Genomic DNA, 27596 nt, shown 5'->3' on the forward strand with positions numbered 1-27596 from the left:
GGGGACCAGGGGAGGAGGTGATTTTCCTCGCTGCTCTGGCTCGCGCTTTTTTTTTCTTTTCCTTTCCCCGTTTTTTTTTTTTTTTTTTTAAATTTCCCCCCTCTCGCGCCCTAAGGGAGTTTGCGGAGAGCCGGGCTCCTCCGTTCCCGGCTGTGCCGCCGCCGCCTCTCACCGCCAGCCCCCGCCCGCGGCTCCGCACGGCCGCGGGGCAGCGCCATGGGCGCCGGCAGCTCCGCCGAGCCGGCCCCGCAGGACGGGGCCGGGGCCGCCGCCGAGCCCCCCAGCACGCCCCCGGAGCCGCTGCCGGCAGAAGACGCGGCGGAGCCGCAGCCACCGGTGGAGCCCGCCAAGGTAAGGCAGGGGCGGCGGGGACGCGAGGGGAGGGCGCGGGGCGGCGGCTCCCGCCGCGCCCCCGGGCCGGGGAAACTTTCCCGCCGCGGCCGCGGCCACCTGCCGCAGCGCCAGGCACCCCCGGGCCGGGCGCGGAGCCGGGGCGCGGCGGGGCCGGGACTGCGCCACGGCCGGCGCCGCAGTCATAAAACTCCCGCCGGCGGCGGCGGCAGCAGGGGCGGGGGGCGCGGGCGGCTACGGGGGCGCCGCCGCTTTTGTGCGCGGCCGGGGCGAGAGGAGCCGCACCCACCCGCGGCGGGGTCTGCGCCAAGGAGCCTCCCGACTGCGGTCCTGCGGCCGGATCGCCGCGGCTCTCCGCAGCCCCCCCGCTCCATCCTCTCCCCTCCCGAGGGAGCAGGTGGGAGGCGCGTCGGGGCGCGGCTGGGCGGGCGGCTCGGCAGTACCTTGGGCTGGGCGCCAGCCGCCCTGTGCCCCCCTTCCCATCCCGTGCCGCACCCCCGGCCTCGGGCTCACCTGAGCCGCCGTCCCCGGCCCGCCGCCGCGGGGAAGGGGCGGCGGCGTCGGCGGCGGGGGCTGGAGCCGTGGCTTTGGTGCGGCCCGCTGCCGTACCGCATAGGGGGCAAGGGGGAGGGACTCCCGAACTCCCAGGCCGTGGGGAGCGAAGGAGCTCTAGGTATGTGTGATTTAAACTAAAGACGTTGAAGAATTGAAAGAAATTCTTTTAAAGCGTGTCTGGTGTTTAAAAATAGATTATGAATGAACCCATTTATCCCTCTGGAATAGGCGCGTTTGGGGGATTTTGGGACTGAAAGGGAGGTTATGTGCATCTGTGTGTTTACATAGCGTGGCTTTGGGGAGTTTGTGAGGGGAGAAATAATAACTCGTTCTACCGAGATCCCCTTCTTTGGGCTCTTCAGAGTTTGGGTGCTAGGAGCAGGGAGACTCCGAAGTTTCTGTGACTGATGCGTGGGTGTATTAGAGCTTGAGAACTGGTTATGACTTTGTTCCTTTGACCTTGTGGTTCAGATTTAACTTTCAAGTTGAATTTCCCATAGTTCCTGGCTGCCACTAGACCTCCTTGTGCGTGTTTTGACAGATTTGAAAACCACATTGAGAATGAACTTTAAATTAACTAAGATTTATTTTATTTTCTTTTTAACTGAATAAGCGTTGGGGATTGGTGTTGGTTAACAAAATATTTAGCAGTTGTGTTGGGCAATTTTAGAATTCAGATGCTGATGTTCCAAAAAGAGGGACTTTATAACGGGCAAGCATTTGGCTATTGGCCTATTGGCGGTTGTTTAAAATTTAAATGTGTCTTTGAAGAAGGGCCGTAATATTCATAGCCATGTTTATCCAGTTATGGGAACTAAGACCCTCTAAAGAAAGAGAATCACATTAATACAGTTCTCAAATGCAGATTATTATTAATGTTGTGATTTATGTCTTTTAAGCTTTAGGGGAAATGTTTTCTAGTAGATTTTTGCCTGATTATTCAAGTAGAACTGTTTAAAATTGGGGAGGTTCTGTTACCATTTTGCTGCTGTAAGAGGTTGTGTTACTGCTGTTCTCCCAAAACAGCTGGTTTTGCCTTCCTTTACAGTGCATAAAAAGAAAAATAAGTTTTAATGAAGTTTAGTAATTTTTTTTTTATATCTCGTTTAGTCTGTCTTACTAAAGTGACTTCATGCAGATTTGTGGCACAGTTTTTCATCATTATTCCTTCCAGCTCTTTGAATTTGAAAATTACCAGGTCTTGCAATGCCCCTGGAGAAATCTGTCAGCTAATTTGTTTGTGAAAGATACAATGGGAATCTTTTGTAGGGTGGTCTTCTTTCTTGCATTTTCCAAATTAAAATACTTATTACAACCCTTTTAGAAGAAAAACTTTGGAAACTGACCTCAGTGGAATCCAACTTGAGTGAGCCTTGGCAAGGCAATTACAAATAAACTGTCTAAGCAACTAGTCTTATGCAGGCTATAAAATCTCAGAGAAGTTGTGCTTTCTTTTGTGATGTGAAATCCTTGGAACATTTAATTAAATTTCTTTCATGACGTAGTTGCATTTTTTACAAGCTGAAAACCTCTTCACCTTCTAGAAAGGGACAAATTTATAGTCATTAAGCAGTTTTGTTATTCACGCGTGATTCTTTGGCCAGATACCAGTTTTTGGGTGTCCTGGTTACTGAAAGGGAGGGTGTATGATTTCCGTGTTGCTCACTTTTACAGCCCAAGAAAGCCCTTGGTCTATGGAGCAAAGGATATTTAGGGGCCTTTGGGTTCTGGCTTGTGAACACTGTGGGTTAAATGTGGGCTCATGTGAGTAAGTCATCTGTTGACCCCATCTTCTCAGAATTTCCTGGTTCCTCATAAAGCAGCTCCAGAGTTTCCAGCCTACTACAGCACCAGGACTCAAAACGGGTGGATTTCTTTACTGTAGCAGACAAGGCTTAAACTCTGGCAGTGGAGGAGCTGCTCCTTATCTTGCATAGCCACCTCTGCAGGGAAATGGGAGAGATCCTGGTGGTATTAATCCATTCAGCTGCCTGAACTGAATGAATCAGGTCTGTGAATTGACGCCTAAGGTCCTGTTGAAACCAAGGCACAGGGTATGGTTATACAGAAGTCTGATTTTTTTTTTGTGGTGGAGTTACCGCCTTGCTGTTTGAGCAGCAATGCTCTTTCCCCCTTCCTTTTCTTCCATATTTTGCCTCAGGTGGAGCAGTCTCACTTGGCTCTATTGTGTCCTAGCCTCGCCGTTCCGTAAGCAGGTTGAACTCACTAACCCTTCAGGGAACTGAAATTTATTCTTGCTGGACCATTCTCTTGATCTGCTTGTGAGTTCATTTGATTCCTACATTGTGGAGGTGGGACCAAGAGCCAGGACAAGGTGAGTGTTTCCAGCAGGGCAGGAGGGGAATTGAAAAAAATTCCTGTTAGTAGCAGTGAGATGGTGAAAACTCATTGAAACCTCACAGGCAGACTGTCCTGAGCAGCATAGAGGTCTGAAGCTGGGCCTGAGAAGGATTTACCAGATTTCAATAGTGCTGCTGCAGAAGTAGCAACAAGATCTTTTAGGTCTTGAAGAAGACCAGACAAACCTTTGGTGTCCTGAACTGATAAAAGCCATCGAGATGTCCAGTGAAGTGGATCATGTGCTCCTGCCTCTTCCCCAGGGCACCTGCAGCTTCTCCTTTATTGCATCTGGCACTGTGCAAGCTCCGTCAAGGAGCTAAGCCCCTGGAAAACTGTTCCAGTTCTTTGGCAATGTCATTCTCTGCCTATGGAGCAAGATGTGTTGGCTCCTGGGACTCAGCAGAAGCTGCAGGTACAGGGAAGCAGGCAGGATCTTGTGTCCAGAGTTGGACAAGAAGCTGGGTAACACTTCTGTTAGTGGCAGCATGTGACTGGATTGGTTTGGGCATCTCCATGTGGCTATCACCCAGCTTCCAATTTTGATGCTAAGCATTGGAGATACGGAAAAAATTCCAGCATGGTGCCCTCCCATAGGGTGTAAGGTGACTTCAAGTGATGTGGGCAGCGCCAGGATAGCTGCACCATGTCATCCTACCAGCACTGCAGCTAACAGTGACAATCGCACATGGGCCACTTTTATTTTATCCAGAAGTTCGAGGTGCCAGCTTTAATACAGGTTTCTTTTTGTGGCCCTGTGGAAGGAGGCAAGCTCTGTTGGAACAGCTGCCTGAAAAAGTAGGGAAACTTCCAGAGAGAGAATTTGGGAAACTATGAGCATGCTAATAAGCTATTCCTGCACCAAAATCCAGATTTGTCAGAGATAATATTTTAATGGGGATTGATGGCTTGAAAATGTGGTGTGGTGGATTCCGGGTTTGCTGGCATGCAAGGGCCCCCACTTGAGTAGTTAGTCATTCAAACAGTGTTTTCGGGATGGTTCCCATTTCTGAGTAGTAACTTGATTATGCTACCTGTGTTGTAATGGGAGCAAGTGTGTGCTAGACAGTAAATATTTGGAACTGTCTCTTCTAAAGAGGTTACCAGCTGAGACGTCGGAGTGTCTTATTCTCCGAGTGCCTGACAAATAACAGCTGGGGCAGGCTTACATCTGCTGTTTAAACAACTGCGTTCTGGTGAGGGAACTGAGTCAGGCTGAAAATACTACGTTGGCAATGGTGAAACCAAGCTTATTCAAGGAACGTCCCTAGATTGTGTCTTTGGGAGCCCCAGTTGGAGACACTTGGTCTGAGGCTGCAGGGTTCCCCTGGTTCAGCGGGTCTGATTCCCACTAGATACTTCTCTTCCAGCCGGGGAGGAAGAGACTGGTACAAGTCAGTGGTAAGGTTTGGAGGGCTGACCCATGCCTGTGGAGTGGCTGGGGTGGAAGCATAAAAATGTGTAATTGAAAAAATGCACAATGGAAATTGGTGTCCTAGCGGCACCAAAAGCGTGAAATAACCCCCTAATCTTACAGGAGATGAGAGGGAGGTGGTAGAGGGAGTGGCCGGGCACTTCCAAAGCCGAGGCAATTAGCTTGCGTTTGATGTGGTAGAGGCTAAAGAGATGGGAAGAGGAGCATCGGGACTTTGAAAGTCCTCCAGGTTGGAAATACAGGCCTGGGTGTGGTTGCTGGGAGGAGAAGAACGTGCTTTGTGCTCAGCCCGTGTTCTGACTGGTCCTTAGAGCCTGGGTGAGCTGTACCTGTGAAATGCTTCCATAAGGTGGTGCTTGAAAGAGGGGTATGAGACATGGGAAGGAGCTGGGTTTGGATCAGTCTTCAGAATAACAGACTGGGGGTAGTGCTTCTTTCACAGGTTGCTAAAAGAGATCGCAGAGATGAATTGGGTGTAGAAACATTTTGGTGTTTCGAGTGTTTTATCCATTTGGATTTCGAGGGTAGTCATCCATAAGGAGGTGTCACAGTGAAGTCAGGCTGAGAACTGGGAGAGAAGAGGGTGGATGGGGAGATGAAAGGTGTGGAGAAAGTTCTTGGCTTTGTCTGCAGGAGACAGAAATAAGGTGAAGAAATTAAGTGTGCTGTTATGTGCCTTACAGAGGAAAAGCCTTGTGTTTTCTTCACCTGGAACTTGCAGTGTCCCACAGACCTCTAATGTTGAGCTAATGCAAAACAAAACAAACTGCTTTGAACAAAGAGTTGGAATGATCCAATTTTTGTCTTTTCCCAAGTGTTGGTATTTGAAGTTCTTTTTAATGAAGCAGCGTGTGCTAAGAGCAGATCCCCTGAGCACACCAACAGTTTTTCCCAGAGTTTCAAAACCAAACTTAAGGAAAAATGTTAGAGACCATTATGTTAGTTTGCTCAGTTGCTCAGACAGCTGGATCTGGCTATTTTAGTAATCTAATGTAGAATCAGTGTAGCAGGATTAACAGAATGAGGCAAAATTAACTCTGGTACGTTTGGGGCTGGTGTGAGGAATCCCTGGAATGATTTGGGTCTGGTACAAGGAATGTTGGGAATGATGGTGATTGCTGGTGGGGGAAGAGGCTGGGTGCTTCGAACCCCTCAGGAACGATGCCTGAAGGAAGTGTCCACTACTGTTCAGTGAGATCAGGACCTGCAGTTCATCCACATCTCATGCAATTTGTCATGTTGATTTATCCATTTTCAGTTTCGCGTGCGTTTAATGGGGTCTAACAGTTGGACCCACTGCTGGATGCAAGGTGGAGCAGAAGGTGCTCTTGGTTAGAGTGGGCAACAAGCCCTGTGCATTTCAGTCTCATTAGCTGGGTGTCTGCCCTTTGCTTCCATCCTTGTGGTGAATGTGAGGCAGATATTAAAAATATTATATATGCAGCATGTATAGTAATGGCGTGACAGAAAGTGGAGTGTTGGTTTGCTAATGGCGCTTTGTTTTGGGAATGAAGAAGCTGAATGATCAGTGAACTGGATAACCAGTCCTCCTTGGTTTCTCCCATGTTTGAGATGACACATAAATTATTAATCAAAGGAGTGTAATGAATGTGTGCCACAAAAAACTGATAAATGTTGGCAAACCTGCCATATGTAATGTCTCATTACTTGTAGATAAATGCAAAAAGATGAACAGAGAGATTCCTAATATCATTAATTTTTGTCTTTTTAAATATTGTTTTCACCCATCTCTCTCTAAACTCTGATGTATTTGTCTAAGTTTTACAACTATTCTCAATGGAATTAAGAACACTGCTCACCAAATTAGATGTAATTGGACTAAACTGCAGTTTAGATCCCTTCGGAGAAATGAAGCAGTTAATGTGAGGGAAAACTGAAATTAGTTTCTTTTGAGGACTAATGCAGTGGGACAGACTGCACTGACCCTCATAAAAAGAGCCTGAGCAATTTTTTTAGAACACAGCTTTTTTTTCCTTTAAAGTAGTGATGCTGTTATGTCTCCTTTCACTTTACAAACTGACCAAAGGTTTCTTCTCCTTTGCCCATGTTTTAATTTGGAAAAAATACTATTGTTTTATTAGTTTTGATTATTTAATTATTTAAAGCAGAACACTTGATTTGAAAATTTAAGTTTGCCTTCCCAAGGCCAAGAATCACATCAAACTTTTTCCCAAGAGGCTGGGGTAAAAAGGTAGGGTTATACTGCAGGTCTTTTCAGATTTGAAAATACTGAGGTTTTCCATGTATTTACATTTTTTGCTCAGATGTGACTGATGGATCCTGGTTCCAAAACTGAATTTATGTACAGAGTCAACAGGGGTTATAATTATACTGGCAGGTTGTAAAAACTGCTTATAGTCTTATATTTAGTATTGTTTTATATTTATTATGTTTTTCATACAGGAAGGTATTGCAGATTTAACAGATCCAAAGGTCTGTCTGCTAGACCAGTGACTTCTGAATATTGGTCTGAAATCACAATTCTTTAGGGTTACATAAAGTCACTGTTTTCCTGAATGCGCCACAACGGTAGAAAAAATTCAGAGCTGGGGTAATAGTAAGTTAACTTAATATTTTATCATAATAGTCTGTGCTCAATTTACAGAGCAGACAAGCTGTACTGCATTGAGGTACTGAGTACCTTTGTACTCTGTTTTTTGCAGAGTCTGCTGGTGCTTGTTAGGCAAATGGTTTGACTGTGTCTGTACATGTGTGTCTACACATGGGGCTAGCTTTAAAATGGTGTGCTGCCCTGGGGGAGGTTTTGGAGAGAAAGGCAAAGAAGTCTTTGAATAACTTGAAGAATGCCAAGATACTCAGTGCTGTTGCCTTTCCTGTGACTTGAAAGAATTGTTGGTGCCAATTCTGAAAGTGTCATCTTGAAATAGTCATCCATGGCGATTTCTTCAGATAGCCAAGTTCCCTGAGAACCAGTCAAGGTTGTTCTTGTGTGTGCAGGATTCGCATTTGTCTTTCAAGAATGAATCAATAAAACTTATCATTTAAAAAATAGTAATTGTCCTCTACTAAATTTGTACTGAAGAATCTTAATGCCCTTTCAGAATTAGGTTGTTGTTTTCTATGTCTGATTTTTCTTGCCTGTCTTTAATCGGTTACTGCTATTCAGCTAATCCTGTGTGCAGCTGCAGAGGAGCTTCCCAGGGTTTCCGTGTCTTTGTTCAGTAGTGTGGTGTCTTTATCCCTCCTGAGTTCCCGTGTTTTAGATTTATGGGGAGGATAATGTGAGAAGCAGGAATGTAATCTGAGTGTTGAGCCATTCCGTATTTCTTCTACTTAATATCTGGTCTCAGCATGTGAAAACTCTGAAGCCAAATTATTCCATCTGTGGTATTGGCAGTGGAGCAGGATGGGATCCTTTTTCGTGAGGTGGATTATGTGGCTGTGAAAGGCAGCTTTGAGGAGTGCAACAACGCTGGGTGGAAACAATTTGGCTTAATTAAGGGCTTCTGAACTGAAAATTTGGAACCTGAATGCACACACTTTATGGCCTGTGGAAGTGGGGTACAGCACTTCTCCCAGATCTCACCCAGTGTTTGAAAAGAGTCTGGTGATTAAGAGGAAAGCCCTTTTCCTGGCACTCTGTTGATTTGTCTGTTGACTTGAAATTCTGTTGCAGCAGGCTAATTACTAATGAAAATAAATAAATAGGTTTCCCCATTCAGAAGGTTTATGTAGGGGGAGTTTGGAAGAGCATCATCAGCAATGTGGCATCTTCCTGATCCCAGTTTGGTGCTTCAGGTGCGTTTGTTAGATCCCATCTTTCAGTGTAATGTATCTGTGATGCCTTTGATTAACTAGCAGGGATTCAATGGCAGTATTTTGGGAGTACAGACGAGTCATAAGACAGTGATACATAATTAAGGTTTGCTGTTCCACCAGAGGAACTTCAAACCTTCACTTCAGGAATAATGGTTCATTAGTTGAAATGGCTTCTGTTGGAAGGTAATAGAATCAGTTGGAGAGCTAGTTCATTAAATAAAGGGTAATCAATAAATTAAAGGGTAATTAAGTATCTTATAATGACCACAACACACTCCATACCTAAAAAAAAAGAAAAAAAAGCTTGTGAAAGTATATTTCTTACAGGGCAAGCCAATACAAATTCGGAAAAAAAATAAAATGTATCAAGTGTGGAAGTTGAAAAACAGATTCTTTTTGCATATATTAGTAAATCTAGGAAAAATATTTCAAATGCTAAAGGGCAGAGTCCCGAAGAATTGCAAAGCTCTTTCGTCCTGTAAGAATAGTTTCTGCCTAATAGCAGAGGTCAAAAAATTCTAGTTTTATTCTGTTTCACTGCATTTCCTCATGGGAAATCCATATGTATTCTTCTTTCTGTCCTGAATAGTTCAGTATCTTTGTAGTTGTATTGTTGATGATCATAAGCATATCAGTAGAGAAGCAATACCAAAGGCTATATTGTAGAGAGGATTCATTCATCTATCAGAGCAGTTGTGCCAGACACTTTGAAGGGAGAATTTCTTTCCATCAGCTAGAGTCACCTTATCCTGGAGTTTTCCTTCATGGAAGAAAGCAATTTCTACACAAGGTTATAGGCCATTGTCTGTAAGACCTGCTTCTTCCATGTATTTCATGTGGGAGAGCAGAAAGACAAATAGTCTCAGATTTCATGTTTTGTTTTTTCTTCCTCACAAAAGTATTTTTATTTAATAAAGTTAAAATTGCTTGCATGTATATATTCAAAATGAGAATGAAAGAACAATATTCTGGGGGGGGTGGGGGAATCCAGCCTAATACTAACATTTTTTATTTTCTTCCCTTCTCTCTTTGTCTTTCCCTGCTGCCATCCTTCAATGAATATTAGACCACTCAGGCTTTAAATGCAACTTTACCTGATGTTAGTGAAGACAATGTGAAGCATGATGCTTCACCACAGGAGCCACTGCAGCTGGGAGCTGTTACAGCATCCAAGGAACTGGGTGGGCAGCAGTCAGAGGTGGCTTCACCACTCCAAGAGCCACCCAGAGAGCAAACAGAGTCTGCTGGAACAGATGGTGAGTAAAAATGTGTGTTCAGTGGACAAATCATTAAGGCCTGCATGCTAAATGGGATGGGGAGTAGAAATGGGGCTGAACTAGCTGTCTGCTACTGAACAGATATTACTCAAGTGATCTGTTGTTGCTTAGGTGCTTCTAAGACATTGTTTGGGGGAGGTCTTTTCTCTGTAAGAGAGAGTTCAGATGACAAATGGCTTGTGGACTGAAGGTGTTGGTGTCAGTGATGGAGATGCCCACCTGTTCCCCCTTAGGGGTCACTCTCAGCTCTGAGTGCCTCTGCTTGTCTGCTGCCCATCTCCTGACCATCCACCTGTTAGGAACAGCTCAGTTTCTGCTCAGTGTTTCTTCCTGCTGCATAGGCCTGTCCCTTCCTTCGTAAGGCAGAAATCCTTTTATGTTAATTCATTAGTGATAATAATAAATGTTTTTGAGCTCATAGGAAGGGACGGGCTGTTAATGTGTTGATTTTACCTTGATTGTAGTTCTCTTTCCTACAGCTTTTAATCAGATTTGCATTTGGACCACAAAACCTTTCTCATCCTAGGCATCCCAGTGTGTTCTGTCTTGGGAGCATCTCCCTTGCCTTGCTGCACAGTCAGGAATGTGCTGTTCTTTCTCCTGTGTGATCTGGCAGCCCACCTTTCCTGCTCTAATCAGCCTCTTCTTGCTTCCCTCTGTTCCTGTTCACAGGTGTGCATTGAGAGATCTGCTTCATCAGTCCTGCTGCCTGCTGACTTCTTTGGCAGGATGGCAAGAGGGAGGGCTGGTTCTCAGTTAGAGCAGGCATCTAATGCTGGTGGTGGAGAGCAGGGAAGGGATGGGGAAGGGAGAAGGGTGGGTGAGGCACTATCTTCAGTGTCACCCTGTAGAGTAGCTTAAGGCATGTGTGTAACCCTTGGTGTACTCTAGGTAAAAGAAATTATTCATCATGTCTTTAGATTAATTGCCATAATGCTTTTATCCCAATAGAAGGCTACCATATTTTATCCTGAGCTTTTGTACTTTTATTTTTAAATCATACCAATAAGGGCTTTTGACACGATAAAAATGAGATGCCACTTATTTTCTTCCATTAAACTCCACTTCTCTAAAATTTTACTCTTAAGTGGACAGGGATGGGGAGGAGGATAGTCACAGAACAGAGTCATAAAGGAAGAGAAAATACCTGATGTTTGGAAGCAGTGTCAGAAGATTTCATGTTGGTATTCAGCTTCTGGATCAAGTAAAAGAAAAGGACATTAAAAGGGCATGAGTTTCAAGTTAATAGTCCAAGATTATAATTATTTTTCAATAATCCTGGGTTGTAGTTTCAGTTGTATGGAAATCACATTCCTAGGATATGTAATGAAGAGGTGAGAAGCTCCCTCTGAGTGCAGGTAACCATTTGCATGGCATAATGTGAACACCCTCAGCATTAGGAATTTGGATATGAGTAGACTGCCTGAAAAACCTTGGCTTTGTTTTGCAAATCCTCGCCTGTGGTTGTGTGATATTCCTACTGTAATCCTGTCTTGTAAGACAAAATCTTGTCATTTTGTCACCGTTGTTAGCATTATTTATGTGAAAGGGAAAATGGGTCTCTGTGTTTGCTCTTGAAGTGAGGTGCAGCATGTATTTGCTGGTAATGATAGCTGAAAATTACTTAATCTGTAGAGACAACTGAAACTTGCCCAGCTGAGCACAGGAAAGAGTTCTTCAAGTAAAAGTTATCTTCAGATGTTTGTATTAACTCCTCTGGACCTTAGAGAGTCTGGTCTACTTCATCTGTCCTCAGGCAGATGAGCAGAGGTGGAGAAGAGGTATCTCTTAGTTGCTTCTTGCAGAGAAATCTTTCCATATAGAAAAATGTTCCATTTCAGTGCTCCACTTAATGTTCTCCATTCATTGCTTATTTCACCCTGCTTGCAAGTCTAAACTCAGAAGTGAAGCATTGTGGCACCAAGCACTGAAACAATGCAAGTGTTTGCCTACAGTAAAGGAGTGTTTATGATTGAAGGTGTTTTGGGTTGGTTGGTTCTCATCATCATTATTTGAATCTTGCATTCAGAAGATCACTTGAGAGATGACCTAGACTCATTAAAGTTGCCAGTATAAAATTAAATCAACCAGGTATTCTGGGAAGTTGGCTCTGACAATCAGAGAGATGAAGGCTCAAAGTATCATCAGAACTTTGGAGATATTCAACATAATCGGTTGTAATCAAAATAGAAATACTGTCGCTATTGTAGAAGAACAGCATTATTAGATACAGAGCCTTTCATTTTATCATATTGCACCCTTTTTTTTACTATCAGTAGGAGCATTAAATTATTATACTACAAGTATCTGGAGTAACATTTACAGAACTCCTGAAAGCAGAATTTGAGGCAATTTATAAGTAATTAGGTTGTAGAGAATTCCAATAAAAAAACGCTCCAGACAAATGAAAACAAAACAAAAAAAACCCCAAACCAACCCCGCAGTAACAGGCAAAGAAGCAAATATTTCAGTGTGGAAAACCAGAAGTGTTTTGTATGGTTTTATTTACGAGGGACAAAATCCGTGGGCTTTTCAAGCAGCATCTATTGAGGTTGGGTGTGGATGCTTTGTGGGAAGCTGCGTCGGGAGGTATTACAGCAGCGGGATCTGAAGCGGCTGGTTCGAAAGCGGCAGCCGGCGCCTGTTCCCTTCGGGGCAGAGGGAGATAGATGAAGGCTGGAGGCGACAGCTCCCGGACGGACCCTGTGCGGCACCACGCGTGTGCCGGGCGGAGAGGGGCGGTCCCGGGCGGGGCCCGGGGCTGTCCGGGACGGGGGGGGAGCGGCCGTGGGGCTCGGGGCAGAGCCCAGCCCCTCCGGCAGGCTGACTTCCATCAGACAGTCTCTCCGTCCGTCCGGCCGGCCGGGTGCCGGGGCTGGAAGAGCGCTGCCGCCCGGCCGCCTCCCTCTCGCTGCCGTCGGCTGGGGCTGCCCCGCGGCCCTGGGAGGAACCTCGGAGCAGGAGCGGGGGTTCGTGGTGCCGGTGTGGCTTCAGCCATGCTGGGGACGGTGACGATGGCGGGTAAGGCGGTGTGGCACTGCCGGGTGCCGGAGAGCCCCCGGGGTTAGCGACCCCGCATTTGTGTCTGCAGGGCGGCGGGAGTTAAAAGGTCTGCCTGCCTGCCTGCCTGCCTGAAGTGTTTCGATCTCGGGGAGCACCGCTTCCAAGCCAGGGTTGCTGGGACTTCAGGAAGTGTCGCATCGCCTCAATCGATGTGGTACCTGCGATACGAGGCTTTATGAACGTGGATGTGCTAACCGGTGTTTTCTGCAGGACCTGGTATCTGAAATTGGGGAATAGAAAGAAAAGGTAGTGACGGCGCTGGTGGTGCTATTCTACATCAGTCGAGCAATAAGGCAGTAAAATACCTGAAGAGCACAACTTGGTGGAATTGGAGGAAATAGGGAAATTGGCATTGTTTATATGTCGTAAAAATATTTGCTTGACAGAAATGAAGCTGTTACTCTATTGCTGTTTTATCTTAAAGAAGCAGAATTCTGAGGGGATTAGCCCCGTGGCGAGGGTTTGTGTGTGTGTGTGTGTGTGTGTGTGTGTGTGGGAGGCAGCAGGATCCCAGCCTGCAGTACCAAAAACTCGATTCTGTGTGCTCTGATCTCTGCACATCTTACTGGACAAATTAGCACGCAAGCCACTGAAGGTGAGAGCTAATACTGTGAACTACTTGGGCTTGCTATAAAGGTGAGTTTTGGTGGAGCAAAGAGTTAAAAGAAAAAAACGTTATTGGTCTGCTGGGTTTGGACAAAACTGTGTCTTTCTATGGGAGACAAAGTGCTATTATGAAGTTTAAATAAACCCCGTGTTTTTGTGGTTTTTTTGTTTGTTTTTTTTTGTTTGTTTGTTTGTTTTGTTTCTTGTTTGTTTTGTTTTGCCTTTTCCCTAAAGATAGGTAATTTGCATCGGAATTTCTCTCAGATTGATGACGTATGGCTTTAGCTATCTAGGAAATCTTTATTTCATGGTATTAATAATTGGTCTCTTTTATAATGTTTGCCAGAGCAAGTGAATGAACTCAACAAATAGGGGAGTTTATTCATGCAAAATATTTCAACTTGACAATACGTATTGACAACAAAGCCTGTAGAAATGCAGCTCCATTTGGAGCGGGCCCTGGGGAGGACTGTACGTGATTTGAATCAGTGAGTAGTGGAGGAGATATCCTACTGCTGTTTACAATAGGGTTTTCATTAAACTCGATGTTTAATGAGCTTATCACATGCTGAGTCTTTTTCCTCAAGGGTTCTCTATTTTTTTTATTTCCTTTTATTGTTAGCAATTAAAGGTTAAACTGTTTTTCAAAAGCCATGTCATTATAGGTTTGCGCAGTTTTGATCGCTTGAGGTTTTCCTTATTTAATAATTCCTGTGGAAGAACATTGGATATAGAAGCACAGCTGCTTCTATCGTACATTTTGCAAGAAATGCATTTAGCTTGTAGTGTGTGTTAGCATTTCTTGGAAGGGACAGAGGACCTCTGCTTATTGGTATGAAGGAGTGTATTAAGCTGTCATGTCTCTAATTAGTGCAGATGCAGCTTTGTCTCCTTTGTGTGGTGAGTTTTTGATGTTTACATTAGTCTTTATGTGGTCGTTTTGATAAAATTTTTCAATCTGCTTTTCATTGTTCATTAATCATTAGGGGTTCTCAAAAATGTCCTAGCTTTTACTAGCCTGTATTGCTTATCCCATCCTTTTTGCTAATGGAGTCATGAATTTTTTTCCCCCTCAATTACCCAAGTGCTAGAGTTGCTTCTATCTTACACTTGGTGAATAGATTTTATTTTAAGAAGCAAAACCAAGTCACTGAATGAGAGATGTGGACAGCATGTCTAACCATGAAATTTCATAAATATTTGTAGCATGCTGGTTTGCCTCCCAAACAGAACAGCTGTGCTGGTCTGAGAGTCGTTTATTATTGTGAATGTATTTAATTACTAATTTTTAACTATAGTAGCTATATCCAAGCTATAGATACTGACCCTTCTGTCTTTAAAAATATTCTGTTAATTTTCAAAGAAGAACTGTACTGTTTTCTGATGTTTTGGGCTGTTTCTTGAAACACTGAAATGAAAAAAGAAGTATCTTAATCTTGAATAAATGAAATACATAACTTTTCCTGCTGGAATTTGAGAAGCTGGGTTCAGAATTGGAATTTGAGAAGCTCTGGGTTGGAGCAGACAAGTACAGCTAAATCAAAATCTTCTAAAAATAGACATCTTTGAGGAATGGTAGAATGTTACAGCATCACAGCGGAAATGATTGTATGGGGTTTTTGTGGTTTTTTTGTTTTTTGGTTTTTTTTGCGTATTTGTTTTTTCAGGTTTTTTTCTATGATATAATTTTCTGGGGATTCTGCTTTTGCTTTCTAAAGGAGCTCTAAGCCATGAAAATTAATAGTTATTTTGCAGCTTGTTCCTTTTTTCTGTTTTTAAAAACAAACACAAAATACGCGAGATTTTTAAACCTAACTCTTTAGTTGCCACCCAAGTACGAGAGAGCTGGAGACCAAATTGTACTTGTTTCAAAAGCTTTGAAATAACAACGTGGTTTAAAAGTTCATGAGTTGCATGGACGCACGGTGAGATTTAGCATGTAAAAATATCTTTAAATCCTCCCTCATTATTTCATTAATCTCAAAGAACTTACTCCCTGCAATGAACATGGCAAGTCAGTTCTGAGAAAATTGAATGAATAGAAGGGAGGATGTAGTCTGTGCTTTCTATGGAAGAATTGTTTGTACATTGAAATGGAAATAAATATGGTGCATAGCAGGCAAAGGAAGGAAGAATTTGTGAAAAATACATTGTTAAGAAGTAGCAATGTCACAGTTGTAGTTAAAAAATTAAATATTTAGAAGGATAAGCCACAGTTATAGTTCCGTGTCATTTTGTTACTGCCAAGTGAGTAACGTGTTTGATTTATTAAATCCAATCTTCTGAAACTCATTATTAAAGAACCAGAATTTATGGTGTAATGTCCAATTTGTACGCTCTGCAGTGAAAACTTAAAAACACAGATAGGTGGGGTTTTTTTGTTTTGTTTTTAATGATGAAGTGCTCAATTTCACAAATAATTCCAAACAGCTACTTTATTCTTAAAAAATCTGTTCAGAGTTGGTTTTTCACAGATTGTAATTTCAAACTGTGTTTTGATTTTTAATTACTCACTTGTATCCATTTTTGTCCTTTATGTTGTCATTTATGCTTCTAATGATAATTAGAACAATTATGTAATTTAAGAGAACTTCGTTTGACAAATACGAGCTTGGTTCAGATTTTTTTAACTGCCTTCTGTTTGTGTCATATGAGTTTTAGAGCAGTAGCTGGTGGTTTGTTGTTTGTGGGTTTTTTGGGTTTTTTTTGTTTTGTTTTGTATTTTTTCACAAGCTGTATTTGTAGCAAATTGTAAAATGCACCTCATGGCTGCAGCATTTGCTTGTGCTCATGCGAACCTAGTGAGAGAGTTGTGTATGTGACCAAAAGCACGATTTGGCCCTAAACACTGAATAAATGGAAACAGCACAAAGTCCTCTGGAGCCTTGCAGTGGCCAGAGGAGTTTGCGAGGTGGGCGCTGGGTGTGTGTCGCATCCATCTGAGAGATTGAGAATGTAGGGAATTCATGGAAAAAATCCAGCGCCGTGCTGCAAATCCTTAGGGGGAAAAGTCAACCAACTCCAGATGTTGACATGGTTGACTTCGAGCATATGAAGTGCTGTGGATTTAACTCTTGCAGTCAGAGTGCTTTTTTTTACTCTCTGACAGCTACTGGGGGGAAACACATTTTCACTTCTGGAGAGAGATGAGAGCTGGGTGCAGTTAAGTTGCCCTGCCAACAGTGTCTTTCAGTCTACAAAAAGAAGAGTTTAATTATTCTATTTTTAATGGGATGAGACAGGAATTAAGTAATTTTGAAAATATTAATTCTCCAACAACTGATCAGCATGCTCCTGATAAAATAGAAATAAATTCTTACAGTGGACTAAGTACCTATGAAATTGTGAAATCAAGCACCTCTGAGTCCTCAAGACTGTCAACTTTGAAAGTTTCTTTCAGAATAAAACTTGCAGTTACTAAAACATGAGCAGCACCTTGATTCAGTTAAAATATTTGGAAGGTTAATTGGATTATAAGCAGTTAAAATAGAATTTCAGTGTTGGTCCTTAGTCACAGTGGATTTAAACAGCAAAGTGTATCAATTTTATAGTATCACCCCTGATCCTTACCACCTCCTCTTGGTATAGTTTTGTTGTATTCTACTCCTTGGCTAGCATGTGTCTGGTAAAGTACAGCCCTGCTCAGGAGAGGCCTAGGGAAATGTTATTCATATCAGTATTTTACTATATTTGTTTTGTTTTGTTTTCTGGTAGCTGTTTGGATGATGTCTGGTGTTTCTTAAAGGTGCTTTCAAAACCACTGAATTCAGAAAGTGATGGTTGTCTTGCCAGAAAATTTGTGGTAGTGACCTGCTACAGAACTCTGACCAGCAATACCTTGTGTAAATAACTCCCAAACCTTGCAGCGTTCAGAATTGCACTGACAGTGTTTGTGCACTGAAGTGTCATTAATAAAAGCATCACTGTAGGATCCAGCTGCTAAATGTAAAGTTTTGGGTGTGCACATTGTGAAAGTACAGCTTGGATATTTGTGGCACTGGAGCTTTGTCACACTACAGTGGCAGCCTCCTGGCAACATGCAGGCAAATTTCCTGAATGGCACCTCTTTACTCAAATGCTGAGGGAGGGCATGAGAAATTCAGTTTTAAATAATGTTCCAGGGTTTTAAAATGTTACAAAATGAGACAAAGTAGAGCCTGGGTGCAACAGCATCAGGTCACTTACCAACTGACACTGGAATGTTACCTTGGGGATGAAATACCTTTGGGACAGGTTAAATCCTTTGGTGGATTAGTGCTTGGGCTAGGTCTGTAAGTATATCATCTGTGCACCATGAAGGAGAGATGGAAGTGTGATGTCTTGTAGTATGGCTATGACTTTTCAGACTGGTATTAATAAGTGTGTTGTTCAGTCAGTCAATATTTCTGTTAGTTCTTCCTTTTGCACCATGTTTAGTGAAGTATTGCAAGGTGGTATGTCTGCTAGACAGACTTACAAGGAAGACCTAATTACTGTCAGCTTGATTTAACAGTTTTGAAAGCTTATCACTGCCTCTAAACCCTGTGTTCTCTATTTCTATAATTGCATTTGCTATTTTAATGCATATCCCTACCTGCAGATTTTGTAGTAGTCACAGCTCTTTTCACCTGAAAAACATTTTACAGAGGCATGGTCTTTATCTTAGGGTGTTAGTGACACAAAATTTTATTAACAGAATAAGCAAAAACCTTCTGAATGCATATCTTAAATATGAAGAGATGCCTTTATATTTGGGTTTTGCATTTTATCTCTCTTTGGAAATGGAATGCCTCATTTATTCATAGTCTTTTATAGTTGCACTCTTACAGTAATCCCATTTATCTGTAATACCTGAAGCTGGTCTTAAACACTGAATTTACACTAAACACCTGTGCTAGTTTGGGACAGATTTGGAAGGGAACTTCCAAAGGAATGTTTCCTTAAAGGAAGTAGGAAAAATTTAGGAATAAAGAAAAAAAGAAATGTCACCCTTTTTTTACAATTATTTTGAAAGCTCAGAATTTTCAGTGATGAAGGGCATGCATTCCCAGGGAGTGTTTGCAAGAGGGAAGATGAGCCCATAGAAATCCATGTCTCTGCAGTCCCAAGTGCCTTCTGACTTCTCCACTCCCTTCTGCCTTCCTGCACCTCTGGTCATTCCCACTTAGACCCAGCATTCCCCACTGGCTCTCAGCCCTGTATTTCAGTCTACCTTTATCTAACTCGTGTTAGATGGCGATTGTAATGTGTCTAAGAGTAAGCAGATTGGCATTAATGCAGGGCTGGGACAAACAGACTCTATAGACCTTGTTTCCAGCAGAGATGCTAAGAGGCCTGGCTCATGAGCAAATTTTTATTCAATGTTAAATGATCAGCATTTAGCTTCATAGCTGGTTAAGCCAAAAGAATAATTTTTCATGTAAACAAGCTCAAGGGTATCTTAAAGTACCTGTTACTAAATAATTATAAAATACACTATGTTTTGAAGGTAAGTCTCTGAAGAAGTGCCTCAAACTTTGTAAATTCCCATTAAACCTTTGACAGTTGTCTGTTAAATTGCATAATTTTATGGAAATGACAAGGAGTTTATTTCCAGACCTAGGAATAAATGAACACAGAAACAAAAGTGATTCCTTGACTTTTTCCTTGTATAGTCTCAACATACAACTAAATAAACAACATGTAATGTTTGATTGATGAGTTATTTTGCTTATGGATGGTTCTGATGTTTGCAAGAGGTATATTACCAATGGACTAAAAATTCTGGCTGCTTGTTCATAATGTCTCTTTTGTGTTTCCCTTCTCCTTATTTAAATGTCTCAGTTAAAGCATCTCTGGTCTAAAATGTTCAAGGAGTTAGCATGTTAGCAGAGGTCAGGCTTTTAATTGAATTAGGAGTTAATGATTGAGGTAAATAATATTTAACTGTTAGAAAAAGGAAAAACAAAATGCTTTGCTTATGTTAACTTAGAAACAACAACCAGTAGGCTGCTGATAGTGAAACCTAATTTGCCTACTAAATAGCAGTTAGAAGCCAGTATCCTTGTAGATTTTGTTTTGCTTATTGTGCAGTTAGTTCCAGCCTTAACTGGACTGCGTTGTCTGGGAGCTTCTGAAGAAGCAGCCCTTAATAAAGGAGGAACCAGGCAAGAGGCTGTGAGGGACCTCTGGAGATCAGGTGTTCCAGCAGAGCAGGGCCAGCTGCAGAGTCAGAGACAACTTCAAGGTGGTTCAAATAAAAACCAAATTACTTTGAGGAAGTTCGTGATTATATGTTTTGTAAAGCTGTCTCCTCCTGCCTCTGGACATTGAAGTAGCACATGTACAGCTTAAAAGAAAGGGACTGTGCCTTATTCTCAGTGTTGCTGTTCAACAGTGACTATTTTAAAATAATTTCATTCTTTCATCTTGGCACTCCAACAGGTTTGGGCAGAGAGAAGAGTATGTTCCTTCATGGCCTTGCACTTTCACCTGTTCCACAAAACCTAGGGTCAATAACAATATATTAAACTGAAATCCTGGCAGTATCCAAGCCTAAGAATCTTTTGATGTCTTGAATATGCTGTAGATTTAATTTACATGCCAGTCTCTGAACTTGAGTTGACCAGAGGAGCAATAATACTTAAATTATCCCAGCAAGACTGAGAGGGGTTGCCAGTGAACTGAAGGAAAAACACAAACTGTCCTCAAAGAAAAGATAACACAAATAGACATGTGAGCAGTGGAGGATTTTACCTTCTTGCATAGTAACAACCTCATTCATTTTAAGCAATATGGAATTGCTGTAGATGGTGGTGCTATGTATGTATTGCATACATACAGATACTGTATGGGAGAATTCCAAAGATTCATGATCTTCAAAGCAATATGTTGTTACATAACTATTTTATAGGGGTTACAGACTTTCAGAAAAACAGGTTTCCCATGGGTGTTTTCACTTCTCACTATTCTTTCGGGACAGAGCTGTAAAATAAGCTTTTTTTTTTTGTCATCATTTTGGGTCAACAGGCTTATTTGAAGTTTTGTTTTGTTAGGTTTGTTTGCAATTTTTTTTTTTTTAATTGGATTTCCTCCGATGTCTGTCTGCATGGAAATGTTTATTGAACTTTGCTTCAGGGATAATTGCATATATTATTCTGTGTAGTGTGTGATAGACATTTTTTTTCTTAAGTTTGCCTTAAAGTAAAACAAAAAAGCCCACAAACCAAACAAACCACACAAAAATAACTGCAAAATCAGGATATAGAGTAAGAGAGTATAAGCTTGGAAGGTGCATTTGCAAATAAACTGTGGAAAGAATTGTACAATTATACAATTATATTAATTGTATAGTTATAAAGAAGGAAAACAATTACAATAATGATAGAACAAAAATAATTCTTAAAAATGTACTAGTAGTCTGTATAAAAGGTACGCAAATAATAATAAAACAAGTATGTTTATGAAAATTTCTAAAAATGAAAAATATAAACGTATAATATAAGGTTAAATTTAGAAGGAAATTAACTGGGTTTTTTTTGTTGTTTAAACAGTTGGACAAACAGAACATTCCAGTGTAACACTGAAGGAAGACACTGAAACTATGGAGACGAATCCATCTGACTCGGGCACCAAAGATAGTGTAGATGCTGAGAAGGAGGATTCAATTAAGCAGTTGCCAGCTTTGGAAGAAGTTGCAGAAGACCAGGTGGCAGAGCCACAGTCATATGATCTGGGTTTTAAAAAGGTTTTTAAATTTGTTGGGTTCAGATTCACAGTGAAGAAGGAAAAGACAGGAAAATCAGAACCAGTTCAGCTGCTTACTGTAAAAAAGGAAACACAGGTCCCTGAAGGAGCTGATGATCAAAAAGAAGTCGACTCAGGAGAAGCAGCTGTGCCTGAGGATGGACTCTCTGCAGAAGACAATACCAAAGATACACTGAAAAATGAAAAAACAGAAGATGAATCTCCTAAAATACCAGAAGCAAATGAGACTTCTTCTCAGCCAGCTGCTTTAGCCACTGAAACTGCATCACCATTAAGAAAACTTTTTACTCAAGGATGGACTGGATTTAGGAAAAAGAAGAGTTTTAGGAAGCCTAAAGAAGATGAGCAGCAGTCTCCTGTGAAAGAAGAGGAGGAAGAAAAAGAGGGGACAAAAATAACAACTGAAATCAGTGAAAAGGAGGAGAAACCTGAGTCTGAGAAGCAAGATGATGAGAGGAATGTGACAGCAGTATCTATTGAAGCACATGAAAAGGAGCAAACTGAAGGTGAAACACAGGAGTCAGAAAAGACTTCAGCAGCCATAGGAGTAGAAGGAAGTGAAAAGAAAGAGGTAGTCAAGCATGATGAGCAGGGACAAAAAGAAGGCCTGGCATCAGTAGCAGCTGTAAAAGAAAGTGCAGAGGGAAAAAAAGATGAAGATGATCAAGAAAGGAAACTGGTTGAAGTCTCGGAAAATCTTGGTAAAGAGGAAGAAAAAACTGAAGAAGGAGAGAAAGAAGATGAGGTGATAGAAAAACCACTAAAAACAAAGTTAGTGGTACCTCTTGTCACTGAGAGTGTGAATGGAGAATTGAAAACATCCTCAAACGTTCTACCTGTGGGAGAAAAACTGGAGCCAGTGGAGAAGTGTGAAATAGATCACAGAACTGAAATAGCCTCTGAAGAGACATTTGAAACAGGATCTGTGGCAGTGGAAATTTCTAGTGATCACCTTAAAAAATCTGAAGGAAGCGAAGGAAGTAAACCTGTTCTACTTGGGAAAGAGGCATTAGAGGAAAAAACAGAGGAAGCAGAATTGAAAATGTCACCCACAGCAGATGATGTTGCACAGGGAGAAGCTGTGGATCAAAGCACAGAGAAGAAGGAAAGCGAAGAACATGAAATAAAGTCACCTCTGAGTGCTCCTGAATCAAAGTCCTTTTCTACTTCTGAACATTCTGTTGACACAGAGGATACTCAACAGTCAGTCATATCCACTGATGAAGGACTACAGGGAAAACCTGGCACAGATGCGACTGATACTGTCAAACCAGATGAAACAACCATGGAAATAACTTCGGAAGAGGCAACTGGAAAGAGGCCTCAAGAAGGTATCACAAGTGAAGTGGAACTCTTGTCTTCTCAAGAAAAGGCTAAACTACAAGGCAGCCCTTTAAAAAAACTCTTTACAGGTACTGGATTGAAAAAACTGTCTGGAAAGAAGCAGAAAGGAAAAAGAGAAGAATCTAAGTTAGGGGAACAGAATGAACCAATTCAGCACTTATCAGATTCCCCAGATAGCCCAGAAGAACAAAAGGGGGAGAGCTCTGCTTCTTCTCCTGAGGAGATGAATGAAATTCCCTCTTTGGAAAAATCTGGAGATGGAATGCAGGTCACTGAAAGTGAAGATGCCACAATTCCAGATGTGGAGCGAAAAAGAGAAACTGTTACACCTTGGGCATCATTTAAAAAGATGGTGACTCCCAAGAAACGTGTCAGAAGGCCTTCTGAAAGCGATAAAGAAGAAGAAATTGATAAAACAAAGAGTGTACCAGTATCTGCAACTGAAAATGTTGTTGATGAAATTCAGGGAGAAATAAAAGAAAATGGGATTGACCAGAAAGCAGAGAAAACTACAGAAGAGCCCAAAAGAAAAGTTGATGCCTCTGTGTCCTGGGAAACTTTTATATGTGTAGGCTCTTCAAAGAAAAGAGCCAGGAAGTCATCATCATCTGATGAAGAAAGCCAAAAAGTAGAAGAGTCTGGACAGAGCAAAGAAACAGCAACGGATGCAGTTCTTACTAGCTCTCAGGAGAGTGATCAAGGACAAGGGAATTCTTCCCCAGAACAAGCTGGAAGCCCATCTGAAAGTGAAGGTATTTCAACATGGGAATCATTTAAAAGGTTAGTTACTCCAAGAAGGAGATCCAAAACCAGAATGGAAGAGAGAAGTGAAGACTCTGTTGTGGGATCTAGCCTGGAACATTCAACATCAGATGGTGAGCCTGGAAAAGATGAATCGTGGGTTCCATTTAGAAAACTGATGCCTGGGCGTAGGAAGAAAAAGTCAGATGGAAAGCCAGAACCAGCCCATCTTAAACAAGCAAGAGAAGACATGGCAGAAACAGCTGAAGAAGATTCTGATATTCCAGCTGTTGTTCCTTTATCTGAATATGAAGCAGCAGAACAGGAGAAAATGGAAGCCCAACGAGCGAAAGATGCTGAAGCGATGAGAGAAGGAACTTCAGAGGAAGAGAGAGCAGAAAAGTTAGAGGAGACCCCGAGGATGGACAAAGGATCTGAAGGGCTGGTACATGCAGTTGCTGTTACCATTGTGGAAGAAGAAAGGGCAGTGAGCAGCATTGAGGAAAGGTCACCATCGTGGATATCTGCTGCTCTGACAGAGTGCATTGAGCAGGCAAGAGAAGAGGAAGAGAAAGAAACTCAGAAAACAGCTGAACTAGGTGTTACTGTGGAGGATGCGGTGGTAGCTGCTAAGACAGTGCCAGAGACTAGAAAGGATGTAAGTGATGATACCACAGCAAGTGAACTGGAGCTAACCTCTGAAGCAGTGACTGCTCTGGAGACAGCAGAAGCTTCCTGTGCTGAAGAAACAATGGAAGTGTCCCTTGCTGAGGAGACAACTGAGATGGTTTCTGCTGTTTCACAGTTGTTAGAAACCCCAGATACTACAGAGGAAGCTACACCAGTTCAAGAAGTAGAGGCCACTGAACAAAATTTGAAAGAATTGGAGAAACAGACACAAAAAGTTCTTCATGAAGTTGCTGAAAGAGTCAAGTCAGATGTAACACAGCTGGTTAGTGAAAGAGCTGTAGCAGAAACTATAATGACAACAGCACAGGGACTTGAGTCAGAAGTGAAAGGTGGTGCTAAAGACGGGAGCGTTGTAGGCCAGGAAACTGCTGTGCTTGAACAGTCCTTGGAAGATGAACACGAAGAGGATGGCCCCCAGCCCCAGCAAAGTGCAGGGAGCATTCAGGGCCAAAACAGAGTTGAAGAGAGTGTTTTACCTGCAGGATCAGAGAAAAGTGAAATACCTTCTGTGACGGAAGAAAGCATGGAAGGACATCAAGGATATGTAGAAGACCATAAAGAAGTAAATGAAGTGCAGAAGACACCAGAGGAAACTTTATCACATGACAAAGAGTTTCACAGCATCAAAGCCATCTCTCCCAAGGAAGAGCTGTTTGCAAAGCAGGAGCCTTCAGAGCAGGAGAAACTGCCCGTAACAGAGTTGACACTGGATGAGACAAGAGATGAATGTGCTCCAGAAGGAAAGGCTGCAGTAAGTATTGCATATAACACAAAGGTTGATTTGTCATAGAAAAGATCAGCAAGTGTTAGATACTATACCTTGTTTAGTTGTGGGTATATTACTGTCAAGGACCTTCCTTGTGAAGCCTGAGACAACTGTAGTTCATTTGCAGTTAGAGAAGGAAGACACAAATGTCTAGAAGCAGCAGACACTGAAGCTTGTGTGCAGGGTGGGGTGGATGCAGTGCCTACAGAAAGGGAGTGGGAGATGATGTGCATAGATGCAGAGGTACTGAAAGGATTGCCATTAGGGCTCCTGCACTGCACAAAGTAACTGAAGATGATACATGAACACCTGAGATACAGATGTGATCTGTGTGACACCATACACTGTGGATGGTATCTTCAGTTGTAGGCAGAAATGCAGGTGAAGCTGAGGTATCTCTGTGAAGGGAGGACATGAAACAACACCACTATGTCCAGCTTTAAATGCTGTAGTTACTGTGGCAGGCACATTCCTACCTTCTTACCTACCTCCTTGTCTTCTGGCTTACTCTTGTTTCATGTGCTGCCAGCTGTCCCTTCCTTTAATTAGTTTTAAGGCTGCCCTTTGTTTAATGAGCTACACATCCTCAGGAACAGCACAAGGTGGAATCTTGGTGAGCTACTAATCCCTGTGTCATCAGCTTGTGCTCTTCCCGTAACTCTTGTCCTTTTGGATGTTGTGGTTTTTCACCTGGAATATTGCTGGTCACTTTCTGCTTGTACCCCTTCTCACAGAGCTGTTGCAATTCTCCACAGGTTCAGGACAATACAGAGAAGGAAACCTTGTCCTTGGGGCTAACAGCTGAAAAGCCTGTGCAGCTTGGAGGAGAGGACAGAATGCTCACTGTGGGACCTGAGTGCACAGAAGCAGTTGTCACTATGGTCCCTGTTAAAACTGAAAAACAAGATGGAATTCCTGAATCAGAAGAGCAGGTTTGTACTAAAGGAGGTCCTAGCAGGGCACCTGCCCTGAGAGAAGAAGGTGATGCTGTGCTCAATGGAGTAAAAAGCACAGAAGTCACTGTTCCTGAGGTTCTACTGCAGAGTGAGGGAAAAACCTCTGCTATTCTTTCAAAAACAGTTGGCTCAGAAGCAGCTGCAGATGCTGAGCAGAGCGTGAGCGATGGGTGTGACAGGGACATTGCTGCAAAAGATTCTGTGTCTGTCATAGAGCCACAGTGTAGAGACAAAACAACTGAAACCCTTTCCAAGAGCGATGAAGCCAGAGGTGGCGAAGTGGAAAGTGCTGTGCTCAAATCTGAAACACAGCTGGAGAGCACTTCCGTTGTTGCTGAGGCTTCCATGCAGATTGAAGCAGATGAAGCATCTAATTTAGCATCAACATGCCCAAAGATTGTTGAAAATGGAAGTTCTGTTATCACTGATACAAGTCCTAAGAAATGTGAAACACCCAGCATCTTGGCTGGAGAAGAGACTGTGGGAAAAGGACAAGAACTTGAAGAAACCTTGAACTATCAAGACTTCCAGAAAGAAGATAAGAAAAATGAGCAATTGCTGGAAGAAGCCAAAGAAGTATTTGAATATGAAAAACAGGAAGCTGTGAGGTGTGATGAATGTTTAACTGCTGTCCAGCAAGAGGAAGGCTCTGACTCAGCCTTTGCACAGGCTAAAAGCCTGGGAGCTCTGAAAACACCTGTGGCTCTAGCAGCTGCAGCAGGTGGAGAACATATCGTGGCAGAAACTGTGACATGCACAGACATGACAGCCAAAACTGCACAGCCCTTGGCAGCCACACCAGAGCAAATGGCTTCTGAAGAGGTTCCAGTTTCTAATATAGACTGTGGGACTGTAGAGCTTGGTAGTGTGGAGGCACCCAAGCCTAGAGTAACTTGTGCTTCCATGAATGGAGTATCAGAAGAGCAAGAACAGCCCCAGAGCACAGGGCAAGCTGAACACAATGGTATTCCTTCCAGTCACAGTCTGTCTCCCAGCCACCCGGAATTTCAGGAGCATGTTGTTCAGTCTGTGATCATAGAGTCCCAGAGCACAAAAATTGTATTGAATGCCATCCAGTCAGCTGTTCACAAACTTGCAGAAACAGAAGAGTCAGCTGCCTTAGAGTCAGAGCAGAGCATTAAGTCCATAGGGAGAAGCCCATCAGATACGATTGTACCTGAGCTTCTGGGAAGTATGCAGGTAGATCAACAGCTTCTAGTAAAAGAGGAAGAGATAGGAAGTAAAGAACAAGAGCTCAAGCAACCAGGAATAGCAAAAACTGCTACCTTAACTGAGTCTGCAGAAATTCATACAGCTGTGGAAAAAACAAAGGACATGCCTTTAACTTCTGAGATGCTGAAAGATGGACAGAGTCAGAATTCTTTAACAGTTGTGACAAGCCCTGAAGATGTTTCAAGGGGAAGTGTGAGACTTCAGAAATCAACCCTAGAACAAAGTACTTCAGAAGATTCAACCAAAGACATCCTAGACATACACGCACCAAAATTAAGGGAAAAAGAGGTTGGGTACATTATGGAAATCTCAGACCAACATACAGGACAGCAGACATGCAGAGAAAGTGAAGATCAACCATATCGTCCACCAGTGGAAGACGGGAAAACACAAATTTGGGAGGATGACAGTTGTCAAGAAGGAACATCTTATGATAGACAAAGTCAGAACTCAGTGGCTCTGACGCCTTGATGTAAGTAGCATTTTTAGCCAGTAATTAATTTCTTTTTCTAAGATAGTTTGAGGATCTCTAAACTGTTCTCCCTAATGTGGGTTTCGGTGTGGTAATTCTGGGAGGTAGTAAATGTATTTTCTGGTTTCCCTTGGTAGGGACTCAGATGACACATTAAATGTATGTAATTTAATATGCAGACACACTCTCTAAAAAAGCTCTTTTTAAAATCCTAAACGGTGTG

General features: G+C 42.5%; 1 protein-coding gene across 1 annotated transcript; it reads left to right on the top strand.

Moving 5' to 3' along the window:
* Positions 1–27372, top strand: AKAP12 (A-kinase anchoring protein 12). The gene is made up of 4 exons (XM_062490027.1): positions 1–351; positions 9576–9756; positions 20958–24697; positions 25468–27372. Exons 1-4 carry the CDS (start codon positions 217–219, stop codon positions 27370–27372), a joined length of 5961 nt encoding a protein of 1986 aa, XP_062346011.1. The 5' UTR covers positions 1–216.
* The last annotated feature ends 224 nt before the right edge of the window (positions 27373–27596 follow it).

This window comes from Cinclus cinclus, chromosome 3 (assembly GCF_963662255.1).
Source record: "Cinclus cinclus chromosome 3, bCinCin1.1, whole genome shotgun sequence".
In the NCBI taxonomy this organism is placed as follows: domain Eukaryota; kingdom Metazoa; phylum Chordata; class Aves; order Passeriformes; family Cinclidae; genus Cinclus; species Cinclus cinclus.